We start from the raw sequence: 10755 nt of genomic DNA, 5'->3' as shown, positions 1-10755 counted from the left end.
CCTCTGACCTCTCTGGGGTCATGTGTAAGGTGAGAGGTTAGAGGAAATGACCTCTAGGCCCTCTGGCTTCTCTGGGGTCATGTGTAAGGTGAGAGGTTAGAGGAAATGACCTCTAGGCCCTCTGGCCTCTCTGAGGTCGTGTGTAAGGTGAGGGGTTGTTAGATCAGGTGACTTCCAAGTCCCTTCTTGTTCCCTTCCCCCCAGCCTGGGTATCCTGGGCAGCCACTGACCTCTCTGGAGGTTATCTGCAAGGTAAGAAGTTAGAGGAAATGACCTCTAGGCCCTCTGACCTCTCTGAGGCCATCTGCAAGGAGAGAAGTTAGATAAGATGACCTCTAGACCCTTTGACCTCTCTGGGGTCATCTGTAAGGTGAGGGATGTAGACCTGTTGACCTCTCTGGGGTCATGTGTAAGGTGAGAGGTTAGAGGAAATGATCTCTAGGCCCTCTGACCTCTCTGGGGCCATCTGTAAGGGGAGAGAGAGGTAGGTGGGGTGACTTCTGGGCTCCGTCCTGCTAGAATCTTCTCTGCAGGCCAGAGCCCCTGCGGCCTCCTGGGGCAAGGGCCTCCCGGGGTGGGGGCCTCCCGGGGCGAGGGTCTCCGGGGCGAGGGCCTCTCGGGGTGAGGGTCTCCGGGGCGAGGGCCTCCCGGGGTGAGGGCCTCCGGGGCGAGGGGCTGGCCCCGGGCCCGCCTTCAGGGCTGCGCCTCTCCCATTTCAGGCGCAGTACCCCGGACGCCTCTTTGCCCACGCCGGCTGGCCCCTGTGCCTCGGGGAGCGCGTGGTGGTGCACCTGGCCTCCCTGGACTGGCGCCTGCTGGAGCCCGGGGACTTCTACCTGCAGCTGGTGCCCTTCCGGCGCCGGCCCCGCCTGGCACTGACCTGCCTGGCGCCCGGGGGCCACGGCGCCCGGCAGCTGCCCCTGCCCGAGGCCAGCTACTCGGCCATCTTCACCGCCCGTTGGCTGGACGCCCTCAACGCCGGGCCGGGGCCGGGGCCGCTGCGCTGCTGCCTGCTGGCGGTGCCCGGGGGCCGCGTCCTGAGGGTCCCCTGGGCGCGGGTGCTGAAGCCTCGCTTCCTGGACACGCCGGGTGCTGGGGGCCCCTCCGGAGCTGCCCTGGCTTCCCCAGGCCCCTCCCCCACGCCGGGCCCCCCCGGGAGCCCCCAGCCTCAGGGCCAGGCTGGGTGCGGGGAGGACCCGGCCCTGCCCCCGGGGGAAGCCCACGCCACTGACTGGAGGTATGCTGTGTGCAGCTATGCCGACGCCTGGGCCGACGAGGGCCCCGCGGAGGGGGCCCCCTGTCCCCCAGAGCCTCCTGGGGCCGCTGAGCCAGGCCCAGAGGAGGCCCCCGCGGTGGCCCGGCCAGGGGGAGCCGACCCCCGGGCCCGCCAGGGCCCTCCAGCTCTCGGGCCGACCCCGGAGGAGGGGGGAGGGGGGCCTGGGAGCCCGGCCCCCTCTGCCCTTGAGGATGTCCAGAGGAGGAGAGGTTCTGGGGAGCCTGCCGAGGATCTGGGGCCGGCACCCCCCGGGGAAGGTGAGCAGGGCCGCTGGGGCTCGTGGCGAGGGAGGCCCCCGGGGCTCAGATCTCCCCCCCACCCCCACCCGCTGCAGGACCCCCTGCCCCGAATCAGGAGTCACGGGCTCTGCCCAATGTCCCCGGGGGCCCCAACCCCAGCAGAGTAGAAGTAGCCACCAAGCCCTCTCCCCAGGTGAGCCTGGAGAGCCCGAGGCCTCCCAGGGCCCCCCCGCCCCGCCTGGGGCCGGGAGGCCCCTCCTGGCCCAGGACTTGTCACCCCAGCTGCTGGCCAGTGGTGTAGCGGCCTTGCCTGGTGAGGAGCCGGAGGCGGGGGAGGGGGCGGGGGGCAGGGGCAGGGGGGCAGGGGGACTGGGGCTGGGGCAGGGGGGCAGGGGGGCTGGGGGCAGGGGGGCAGGGGCAGGGGGGCAGGGGCAGGGGCTGGGGGAGGGCCTGACACCGAGGCGGAGGCCACAGAAAGAGGAGCAGGGCCCGGTGGTGAGCCCTGCCTTCCTGCAGGGACCAGGGACGCCCAGGGCCGGGCGGTGCTGCTGGTCTGTACCCGGAACGTGGCCTGGCTGGGCCCTCACTGCAGTGTCCAGGAGCTTGTGGGCCTCTTCCTTTACCTGCACAGCATCCCCAGGTGGGAGCAGGGCCCTTCGGGGGGGAGGAGCAGGGATGGGGGTGGGGAGGCCCGAGTCAGCTTCTCTCTGCTCCAACTTTGGCAGGCCCGAGGACCAGGCCCGGGGACTGACTGTGCTGGTGGACGCCCGGCACTGTCTGCCCAGCCCCAGCCTCTTCCTGGGGCTCAGCCAGATGCAGGTGAGCCTGGGCCGGGGTCCCGGGCCCCTTTTCTGAGGAGAAGGCCCTGGGAGGCTCCTCGGGGGAGGCCGGGCAGTCTGGGACCCATGAGGGAGGGCTCGGGGCCGGGGCGAGGGCTGAGGGCCCGGGAGGCTGCTGGCACTGAGGGCTGCGGCCGTGGCTGTTTCAGAAAATTGTCCCAGGCTCCGTGCACCAGGTCCTGCTGCTGGGGAAAATGGCCGGGGCGCTCCCTCCGGGACTGAAGGTACCGGGCTGGGCTGAGGGTGCCCGTTGGGGCCCTGCCCTCGGCGCTTCCTCTTCCCTTTCAGGCCCCCTCCCGGGCTCCCCTCCCCAGGTCCCCCTCTCCAGGGTCCCCCCTCCCAGTCTCCCCCCCAGGCTCCCCTCTCCAGGCCCCCCCTCCCAGGTCTCCCTCTCTGGGCTCCCCTCCCCAGGCCCCCTCCCCAGGCCCCCTCCATGTCCTCCCTGCCGCCTGCCCCAGCTCCCTCTCCCTCCCCAGCTGGAGCTGCTGCCCTCCCGCCAAGCTCTGCTCTCCTTCATCCCGAACTCCCAGCTGCCCCTCAGCCTGGAAGGCTGCCTGCCCTATAGCCACGGTGCCTGGCTGGCTTTCCGAAAGGTCAGTGGGGTAGCAGGGGGTGGTAGGGACAGGGAGCGGCCCCGGGGCTCTCAGCTTTCCTGGGGGGGCCGCACCAGGAGCCCAGTGCTGGGAGCCCAGTGCCGGGCCACGGACCACCGCGCTCCCTGTCCTTCAGCGGCTGGAAGCCTTGCAGCAGAGTTGCCTGGAGGCCTGCACCCTGCTCCAAGGGGCCATCAAGAGTGTCGAGGCTGCCCCCGAGGCAGAGGGCCATGGGGTGAGTATGGCTGCCGGTGACCAGGAGCATGGGCCCAGCTGCCCCTCCAGCCTCCTTGCCAGCCCCTGCAGCTCTGCCTCCTTGCCCGCTCACCCCCCGTGTCTGTGCCCCCTGCAGGGAGCTGGGCAGCCGCTGCAGGACCCCCGGGAACTGATGCAGCAGGTGCTGGACTACCCCCTGCTGGCCCAGCTCCAGCGGGAGGGCGGCATGGCACTGGCACAGCTGCAGTGGGAAGATCCGGGTGTGGCTCAGAGCCCGGATTACAGGTGGGCGCCCGGGAGTGGTCGCTGAGGTTGGCACAGTTTCCCGCCCCGTGGTGCCCGGCTCAGGAGGGTCGCCTGCTTGTTGTGCCAGGTTGGCGGTGGATGAGGCAGGAAAGCTGTATGCTCAGGTGGACGGGCTGCTGCACCAGCTGGTCACTCTGTGCAACCAACGGATGCGTGCGCTGGAGCTGGGAAGGATGCTGGAGGCCCAGGCGGGGACGCTGAGCGAGGTGGGAGCGCCTTCCCTTCCCTGCCCCCTGCCCATGTCCTTTTCTGCCTCTTCTCGGCCAGGGCCAGCCCCCAGACCCCCGGTTCACGCATGCTGCTAGTGGGGGTAGCTGCCCTCCCTATCGCAGGGCCCTGGGACCCAGCCTAAGGCCCCCGCCCCGCCCAGACCCCTCTCCCATCCCCCTTTGCTGGCTCTGCCCCTCGTCCCCTCCAGATTCAGGCCTGGCTGCAGAACGTGGGCTGGCCAGGACTGAAGGAGCCAGAGGAGCCTTCGCTGGATGTGCTGCTCCAGGCTCGGGACGCCTTCTGGGAGCTTGACCAGGCTGGCCAGGTGGGGGTGGGCCCAGGAAGGGGGGGCGGCAGGGAGGCAGCGGCCAGGTGGCTTTGTGGGGACGGTCACGGGAGGGGAGACAGGGCCTGGCCTGGGGAGGCTGCTGGGACCCCAGATGAGACCGCAAGGGCCCAGGAGCCCTCCTGGGCGCTGGGGTGGCAGGGGCAGGCCTGGGGCCAGGCTTGACCAGGCCCTTCCCCTGTCCCAGGAGCAGGCCCGTCGGGGCGAGGCGATTCTGGCTGGCTGGGAGGCCATGGAGTTGGGCCGGCTGGGGGCTGCCGGGGCCCACCTTCTCTCCCTGCGGGCCCAGCTGTCAGAGTTCTCGAGGGCACTCGCGCGGCGCCGGCGGCAGCTCATGGATGCCCACCAGCTTTCTCAGCTGTTGGACCAGGTGCGCCGGGGGGCTGGGCCACCCTCCAGCTTCTCCTGCAGAGGACTCGGGCAGCAGGGCGGGAGGCCTGCGTGGTCCAGTGCATCCCCCCTCGGGCCCCTCTTTGGGGAGAACGTTGGCAGCTCTTCCGGTTCTCAGTCCTGCGTTAGGCCCCAAAGGCTCCGGCAGCTGCTGAGCTCTTCACTTCTCCACCAGACCCTGCCCCGCTCCTCCCGAGCTTGCTGTGTCCCCTCCCCAGCCTCGGCAGGGGCCGGGCTGCGGCTGACCCTGGCGCCTTGCCCTCAGCGCTGCCCCGCTCACTGACCATCCTCCCCAGCGAGGTTGGCCCTGGTTGGGCATTGCTGGGTCCTTCCTGCCAGCGTGTGCAGAGGGATCCTGGTGGGGAATGTTGGCAGAGCCGGGCCCCGGGCCCTCCGTCCCCTGGCATTTCCCAAGGCCCGGGCAGCCTGAGTCTTCGGCCCTGGGGTTTGTGTGGCCTTGGAGGTGCAAGGAAGGCAGGGCCAGGGCAGAGAGGAACTGGGAGCCCTGAGAAGGGAGTGGGCGCTTGGGGTCAGCAAGTGACTGGGCAGGTCCCTCCCTCCTCTGCAGAAGGGGGGTAACGTGGGTGCCTGCTCTCGGGCTGTTCCCCACAGACAGGCGTGTCCATGGGCAGGGAGGGCGCCGCTTTACCCTGAGAGTGCCGTTATTTGGGGGTGAAGGGAGTGATGTGGAATGTCCCAGGGCCCCGGGACATAAGAGTCCGACCACCTCGTTTTATAGCTGGGGAAGCCAAGGCCCAGGTCCAGACTGGAACCGCTCTGCTGCCTGGGAGCAAGTCCAGGGGCAGGGTGGGGAGCCTGTGACCCGGGGCCTCTCAGCTCCGCCATCTGTGGGCGGGGGCCAGTGGGGACCACCCCCTCCTGTCCCTGAGCAGGCTGGGGGAGGGGGATGCCCGCGGAGAAGAGCGTCCTCTTGGCCCTCCTTAGCCCAGGTCTGGGGAGGGGAGTTTCCTTCAGAAAGCAAGTGGGTGTTCTCCCTCCATTGCAGGCCCTGCTATGGGCACGGGACGGGCAGAAGGCCCTGGCCATGCTGGCGGAGGAGGAGTGCGAGTCCCCAGAGGGGGTGCTGCGCCACCTGGAGGGGCACCGAGCCCTGCATCCCGACCTGGCACCATCCCACTTCCAGGAGATGCGGGCGCTGGCTGCGGGGCTGGGCTCCAGGCTCCCAGTCCAGCAGTGCCACCTGGTGTGGGCCCAGTGCCAGGACACCCAGCTGGCGCTGGACAGGAAGCTGGAGGCCGCGCTCAGGGCCCAGCAGGTGCTGCCCGCCTTCGTGGCGGGCCCTCAGAGCTCTCCAGGTGGCGGCAGCAGCAGCAGCAGCTCCTCTGAGCAGGCCTCCCAGGCCTCCAGCAGGAAGGTCAGAGAGAGAAGCCGGCACAGCGTCTCCTTGGGCTCCATCACCTCCCAGCCCCCAAAGAGGACGCACCCCGCAGAGCCAAGGGTAAAGCAGAGCCTGTGGGGCTCTGTGTGCCGGCTCAGCCTGGGTGAGCCCTTGGCCGTGGCCTCCCCCCTGTCCCCGCCCCGCCGCCCCTCGGGTGGTTCCGTGGGGGCTGCAGGCAGCCAGCAGGCGGGGCCCCCCACCCAGAGAGCTCTGGGGGCCCCAAAGGCATCGCCCAGCAGTCCCACCCTGGAGGCCAGCACCCAGAACAGGTAAAGGGACATTTAGAGCTGGGCAGAAATCCTGGCCGGGGGGTGCCGAAGAGTGGGACGGGCAGACAACTGTTTGGCGGGTCAGAGCTTGGAGGCAGAGGGCTCACGTTCCAGGACCCCCGGGCTCAGCCTTGGTTTCCCTTATCTGTAACTGGGAGGATAACTCCTAGCCCCCTAACTGACAGGATTGTTGCAGGACTCTCAGGTTGCCAGGCGAGGTGGAGGTGGGAGGGTGAGCCAGCGGGTCAAGGCAGAGACCAGAGGGTCCCGGTGTGGGGCTGGCCCTGAGCCCCGCCCACCGGGCAGGTTGCACCTGATACTAGGCGAGATGGTGGCCACGGAGCAGGAGTACGTGCGGGCCCTGGACTACGTGGTGGAGAGCTACTTCCCCGAGCTGGAGCGGGCGGATGTGCCCCAGGGCCTGCGGGGACAGAGGGCCCGGCTCTTCGGCAATCTGGAGAAGCTCCGCGACTTCCACCGCCACTTTTTCCTGCGGGAGCTAGAGAGCTGCAGCCAGCACCCGCTCCGAGTCGCCCACGCTTTCCTGCGCCACGTGAGGCCCGCCCCCCCTCCCTTGGCCTTGACACCCCCTCTCCGCTGCTACAGGCCGCACGGAGCCTACTCAGCCACAATCACAGCTGGGGTGCCCGGGCACGGGGAGGGCGAGCTCAGGGAGCCCCTTCCTTTTCTCAGGGACAAGCCACCGCTTTGCCACGTGAATCCTTGGGAGCCGGCTCTGGGTGGGCCCCTGGGGACTGTGTGCAGCCCGTCCCCTGTTTAACTGAGTCTGGAACCTGGGCCTTTTGCTTAATGTGGGTTTAAGCGTGTCCCTGTCCACAAGTGCTCCTTGAGGGGCTGTTGCCCATGAGTCTCCTCAGGGGAGGCGTTCTGGGAGAAGGGCCCTTTGTCTTCCTCAGACAGTCTGGCCTATGGGGGCAGCAGAGGGTGAGGCTGGCGTGGGGCCGGGCACTGCCAGCCCTGGGTGAGCCTTTTACCCCCACAGAGGGAGCAGTTTGCGATGTACGCCCTCTACAGCAAGAACAAGCCCAGGTCGGACGCGCTGTTGGCCAGTCACGGGAACACCTTCTTTAAGGTGGGCGCCCGTCAGTCCCACACATTTGTTAGGGGCCCAAGGCGGGGGGGGGGGGGCCCTGGCTCTCCCCCCTTGGGAGCCTGGGCTGGCGCTCGCTGTGCTGGGCCGACAACGTCCTGCCCGCGGCCCTTAGTTTCCCAGCCTTTAAAGGGAAGGCCTGAAAGACAAGTATCAAAGGCCTTTTTCGGCCCACCCCCTCCCAGACTCCAAGTGGCCAAGGGCAGGGCGGCCCTGGAGGTGCAGCGCCAACCTGCTCGCTGCCTCTTCCTCCCTGTGGGACCCAGGCCAGTAACCTCCGCCCGGGCCTGCCTTGGGATCCCCCTCACCTGGGAACGAGGGACCTGGGCGGAGGAGGCCCACCTTGCTCTTCTCTGCCCCGGTGGGGCCCAGGACAAACAGCGGCGGCTGGGGGACCACCTGGACCTGGCTTCTTACCTGCTAAAGCCCATTCAGCGGATGAGCAAGTACGCGCTACTGCTGCAGGAACTGTCCCGCACCTGCGAGGAAGGGCTGGGGCCGGGCTGGACCCGAGAGCCTGACCTAGCTGCCCTGCGCGCTGCCTGTCACCTTGTTCGCTTCCAGCTGAGACACGGCAACGACCTGCTAGCTATGGATGCCATCCGCGGCTGTGATGTGAGTGGGCATGGGGGTGGGGTCTGGTGGCTCTGAGCTAGCACCTGCATGGCACAGGCAGGCTTGTGGCCTTGGGCCAGTGCCCGTGTGGCACAGGGTTTCTCCTGGCTTGGGGCTGGCTCTCTGGGCACAGAGAGTCCGCTGGGCCTGGGAAGGTGTCTGTCAGGTATCCCTCACTAAAGCCGAGAAATCCGTGCCAGGTGAACCTCAAGGAGCAGGGCCAGCTGGTTCGCCAGGACGAGTTCACAGTGTGGTCTGGGCGGAAGAAGTGCCAGCGCCGCGTCTTCCTATTCGAGGAGCTCATCCTCTTCAGTAAATCTCGGCACGGGCCCAGGGGCGTTGACTCTTTCGTCTACAAGCACTCCTTTAAGGTAGGCCCCCTCCTCCCCGGGGGCTCAGCCAGGCTGGGCCACCACAGCCGAGTCCTTGCCCCATCCCTGGTCCCACCTCTGACCCTGGCTCTGCGGAGTCTGCCAGCTCCCAGCCTTTGCCCCGCCGCACATCCTTACTCACCCGGCACCCACCTGTCTCTGGGCAGACGGCAGACATCGGTCTCACGGAGAACTGCGGAGAGAGCGGGCTGCGCTTCGAGATCTGGTTCCGGCGCCGCAAGGCCGGCGACACGTTTGTGCTGCAGGCCCTCACCCCTGAGAATAAGCAGGCCTGGACGGCTGACATCGCCAGCCTGCTCTGGAGACAGGCCACCCGCAATAAGGGTACCCTCTGCCCCAGCACCCGCGCCGAGCATCGGGGGGCCCCGGACTTGAGGGCCCCGTGGGGCCTTTCCCAGCTGTAAAAGCCAGTGGGCTTGAGCCGGTCTCTCAAGTGCCTGCCGCCCTTTGTGGCCTCCCCACCCTCTGGTAGCACATCCATTAGCCTGTCAGCGGGCCCCCTGTCCACGGGGACTATGGCTCTGAAATTCTAGGGGGGGCTGGGAAGGGGCAGTATGTGGGGGGGTACCTTTGGTTACCCCGGGCCTCTCTCCCCAGAGCTCCGGATGGCTGAGATGGTATCTATGGGTGTAGGGAGCAAACCCTTCCTGGACATTACTCCCAGTGAAGCAGCCATCAATGACCGCGCCATCAACTATATCATGAAGGGGCGAGGTACTGGGGGGCACAGGGGGTCCTTATTGGGAAGGGGAGAGGGAGAGAGGTGGGGAAGCATCAGAGAGGACAGAAGTCCACCGCATACGCGGGCCGGTGGTCGGGTGCTGTTGTGTCTTCCCCTCACAAGGCTGATCTCAAGTTCTGTGTCCGGGACAGGAGCTCGCACTCGGGCCTCCATTGCAGTGTCTCTGTTTGATCACACCAACCCCTTTCCCGGGCCTCCAGCAACTCTGTCCACTAGTCCTTCCTCCTGTTCCTTGCTGGGGCCTCTCAACCTGCACCTGTGTGGAGACCCAGCTCGAGTGGGACTCTGCTGGCCCCTGTACCCCACTGCTTACTTGGAGGAGGAGCCGGATCCAGAGGCTGAAACAGGAAGCCAGCCTTCGCTGAGTATGTCTGCCCCGAGGGCTGGGCACAGGGGGACTAAGAGGGGGAGTGTGGGGGCCCTGGAGGAGGGTGGCTCACGGCTGCTTCCCTGTGGCTCCCTCAGCCCCCGAGAGCTCCGAGGCCTCCTCCCAGTGCCCATCAGCTAGCTCCAGTGGTTCGGATAGCGGCTGTGTGCCCAGTCCCAACCCGGCCGGTGGCTGCGAAGACCAGCCCGTACCCCCACTGGAGGACAAGCCCCACTGTGGCCAGAGTCAGTACGTCTCCTCAGTGAGTATCCTGGAGTGCACTCAGGCCTTGCCCGTTCCCGGGCGGGGGGGGTTGGTCCTCATTTAGATACTCTGGCTTGGGGAACTTGGGGAGCCTGGGCCTGACCTCTCTCGGGCTTCCACAGGTCTGAGCACAGGGGCGCGGTGGATGCTGGCCGCTGGGCCCGGGGGGGCTGAAGCCTCTTCTCTGCCTCTCTCCTTCCCCTCAGTCGGAGGCCTAGAGCTTGGGGAGTTCCTACCCTGGTCTGGGGTAGGAGGCCCCCATGTAGTTGTTCCAGTTATCCAAGCTGACGTCCTGCATCCTGACGTTCTGTCAGCCACACATCGCTATCTTAACCATTTGGAATGTCTGGGTTAGCTCTATTTGCTCCTGCTAAGGGGGAAGAGCTGGGGAGGGGCAAAGAGATGCCTAATCCCCATGGTTGCTTTCGACAAAGGGCCTGTCCCAGGGTGGCCAAAAATGGCCGTGTAGTCTGAAGGGCTCCCTGCCTCTCCCCTGGCCATCTGGGTGGAGACTAAGGGACAGTTGGACAGCCAGCTGGGCCCAGCTTTTAAGTTAAAATTAGACTAGAGGGAAGTGTGTTGTTTCTCATGTTTTATTTTAGCCAGGCTGACAGAACTTGGAGATGTGCAGGAGTAGGTGGTGGGGTGGAGGGCGTTATTGGGCACAGAACTAGTGTCTCGCCTGCAGCAGTCAGTGACAAAGGTGGCAGTCCATCAGTCTCCTGTGACTTGGGGAAAGGATTTCCGAAGATGTGCTTCCTCCTTTAGCTAGAGTCCCACCATCATTCTAGGACTGGCCTGGATCCTTAGCCTTAAAGTCTCCTCCAATCTCAGGGACAAAGACCCCCAACGTGGTCCTGTGGCTTACCTGCCCTTTTCTATATTTCCGAGTTCCCCTTTGGGATCTCAATACCATTTTTGTTTCTACAACCCCTGGGCATTTGGGGAGATAGAGGCAGGGTGGAATGGACAAGACTAGGGCATGGTGGATGCAGCAGGAAGCTGTCATCTGCCCACCCTGCCCCAAGCCTGCTGCAGATTGCCCTCCACCAGCCAGGTACCAAGCTCACCAGGATCCCACCCTAGCCTTCTTCCCTGGATTCACATTGTAACATTGACCTGATGGCTTTTTTTGAACTGTTTCTCTAATAAAGGTTTATCTATTTGGATGTTACTTAGCC

The 10755-nt window shown here is 66.4% G+C and overlaps 1 protein-coding gene across 1 annotated transcript; it reads left to right on the top strand.

Moving 5' to 3' along the window:
* The first annotated feature begins 328 nt into the window (after positions 1-328).
* PLEKHG4 (pleckstrin homology and RhoGEF domain containing G4) lies at positions 329-10743 on the top strand. The gene is made up of 22 exons (XM_031949236.1): positions 329-370; positions 720-1533; positions 1709-1828; positions 2032-2155; positions 2241-2334; positions 2504-2578; positions 2831-2947; positions 3084-3182; positions 3300-3448; positions 3537-3675; positions 3888-4004; positions 4213-4395; positions 5422-6083; positions 6390-6636; positions 7087-7176; positions 7567-7809; positions 8010-8180; positions 8348-8525; positions 8799-8915; positions 9075-9308; positions 9409-9572; positions 9697-10743. Exons 1-22 carry the CDS (start codon positions 329-331, stop codon positions 9700-9702), a joined length of 4185 nt encoding a protein of 1394 aa, XP_031805096.1. The 3' UTR covers positions 9703-10743.
* The last annotated feature ends 12 nt before the right edge of the window (positions 10744-10755 follow it).

The sequence above is a fragment of the Sarcophilus harrisii genome, chromosome 2, assembly GCF_902635505.1.
Source record: "Sarcophilus harrisii chromosome 2, mSarHar1.11, whole genome shotgun sequence".
Lineage (NCBI taxonomy): Eukaryota > Metazoa > Chordata > Mammalia > Dasyuromorphia > Dasyuridae > Sarcophilus > Sarcophilus harrisii.
This window is presented reverse-complemented; position numbering and strand designations above follow the sequence as displayed.

Coding starts and splice junctions, on each gene's coding strand:
- PLEKHG4 (XM_031949236.1), top strand. CDS start 329: ATGACCTCTAGACCCTTTGACCTCTCTGGGGTCATCTGTAAG. Junction 3,449..3,536: donor GCTCAGAGCCCGGATTACAG/GTGGGCGCCCGG, acceptor TTGTTGTGCCAG/GTTGGCGGTGGATGAGGCAG. Junction 4,396..5,421: donor TTTCTCAGCTGTTGGACCAG/GTGCGCCGGGGG, acceptor CCTCCATTGCAG/GCCCTGCTATGGGCACGGGA.